The 2039-nt window shown below is 38.0% G+C and overlaps 1 protein-coding gene across 1 annotated transcript in view; it reads right to left on the bottom strand.

Moving 5' to 3' along the window:
- Nucleotides 1–1190, bottom strand: part of SARC_06653 (hypothetical protein) — a gene marked incomplete at its 5' end in the record, with an annotated part of 3454 nt that extends 2264 nt beyond the window's left edge. The window contains 2 exons of the mRNA XM_014299434.1: nt 535–631; nt 864–1190. Coding sequence (XP_014154909.1) covers nt 535–631; nt 864–1190 — 424 coding nt within the window. The remainder of the gene's footprint in view (nt 1–534; nt 632–863) is intronic.
- Between the last annotated feature and the right edge of the window lie 849 nt (nt 1191–2039).

The following is a 2039-nucleotide window of genomic DNA, read 5'->3' as shown; positions in this document are numbered from 1 at the left end:
CGCATATATATATACATATATATATATGCGTGTGTGTGTGTGTGTATCAATAATAGCTCCTCAGTTTTGCGACCTCATAATAAACAAAGTTGAGCAAGGAAATAGACGCACCAAACTTCGCCGCATTGTGCGTATTATTACAAATCCTGAACTCCTCAAAACCCTTGGAAGTAGTAACAATCAAGAAATATATATATATATATATAATGATTGGAATCATACAGGGCGGCACAAAGTCAGTATAATTTGTCAACACGTCATAGTCAATGTATAAAGCATTCAGGTAATGAAAAACTACAAATATAAATCTCATCGATCACCGACGCATATTTATACATATGAAAATATATAAAGCATTCAGGTAATCACAAACTACAAATACAAATCTCATCGATCACCGACGCGTATTTATATATAAGAAAATATACATAGTATATATCAAATGTATGAATACTTGTGCGTATCTATCTATGAATGAAAGATTATGTATTAAATAAGGTAGAAGTACAGATAACGACAGCCTAATCGTCTCACCATCCTGGACATCACAGAAGTGCCTCTGGTGCCAATCCTCCAGGCTGTTGATTTTGGCTTCGCTCGCATGTATCACCCATCGCTGACGAGCCAATTCCTATAAATAGAATGCAAGAAATTATAATTATTTGAGAAATGGAAAATAGTTACCATTAGTGAATATTGTGGAGAGAATGTTCAGGATTCACAACTCAACTTAGACAAAACTAGAAATAGGGAGATGAGAAAGTGGTTCCCGCAGAGGCAGTGTCAGTCAGCGACCCACTATACATGCATGCTTTATATACATTATACTCACTGGATGCACAAGCCTGTACAAGTATACCTACCTTCTCCATAGTCCCATCTGTGATGATCACAGCCACCTCCAGGATCTCAGGGTCAGTCAGCGACGTGAACTCGAGATCCATCCACACCAGATTATCTTTACGTTTATGCATTGCTATCAAACCATCGACGCTCTCGCCGTACTTGTTGATTACGTTATCGCAATCCGCACCCAATTTACGTAGTAAATCCGTAAGATGGTGTTTTCTCAGCCATACAGACAGATGTGCGGGTGTCATCTTGTCCATACTCTTCTGCACGTTTATATTGAATCCGTGAGTGGTGACGAGTCGTTCGAGCACATCTGCTTTGTCCTGCGGGAGATACATAGTTCAGCGGGAAATTATTAAAGAGATAACAAGATATTTATTGTAGTGTATATACAATGCCAGCGGAAAGATATGATTGAAGTGATAAGATATGTAAATATAAATGTGCTTTATAGTACTCCCTAAAGATATTTAGGGATCAGCGGAATAGTATGTGTTCAGTTATTAATTATTTTTGATAGTGCACAATCTGCTAAACACGATACAGAGGAATTGCAATGTTGAAGTGATTTGACAGCTATAGCAGTACATATATATATATAGCAGTTCACCATCAAACGTCATACATTCTGCATAGTAGAAGAGGTTCTATTACATTGCATGCTTGCTTTGTCCTTTAGGAGACCCAGGGTTGAACGGAGTGGCTTTAGTGGCGTGAATTAAAATATTTTGTGTTTACATATTCCCAGTGTAATAGTATCGTGAAGTGATTTGGCCTATATCCAGGATTGCTTGCACATTAGCTGATCAAAAACCTCATGGAGGAGTATACCTCTTATGTAACCCCTCCAGGCCTAAGCCACATCCACGCCAATTTGAGCCATCGCGCGCCCCGTCTGACATCTTAATGCTTCTCTTCACTGTACGAACATATATTGGCATCTCAATTTCCTCATTCAAGAGTATATACTTACATTAAGCCACATGAACCGGTACTCGCCCGATTGGCAACTTTGTATCTGACTAAACTAGGTCTCAGACACATCCGGGCTAAGTCATATAATCAAACTGCCTATCTCTGCTCCGTTTTACATCGTTACTCAATTTCTAGGGATAATTTAGAATTTAATACATACAAACATGATTACATATATATATATATACAATATATACATACATACATACATG

Source organism: Sphaeroforma arctica (genome assembly GCF_001186125.1).
Source record: "Sphaeroforma arctica JP610 unplaced genomic scaffold supercont1.483, whole genome shotgun sequence".
NCBI classification, from domain to species: domain Eukaryota; class Ichthyosporea; order Ichthyophonida; genus Sphaeroforma; species Sphaeroforma arctica.
The sequence above is the reverse complement of the archived record's forward strand: the minus strand, read 5'-3'. Positions and strand labels throughout refer to the sequence as shown.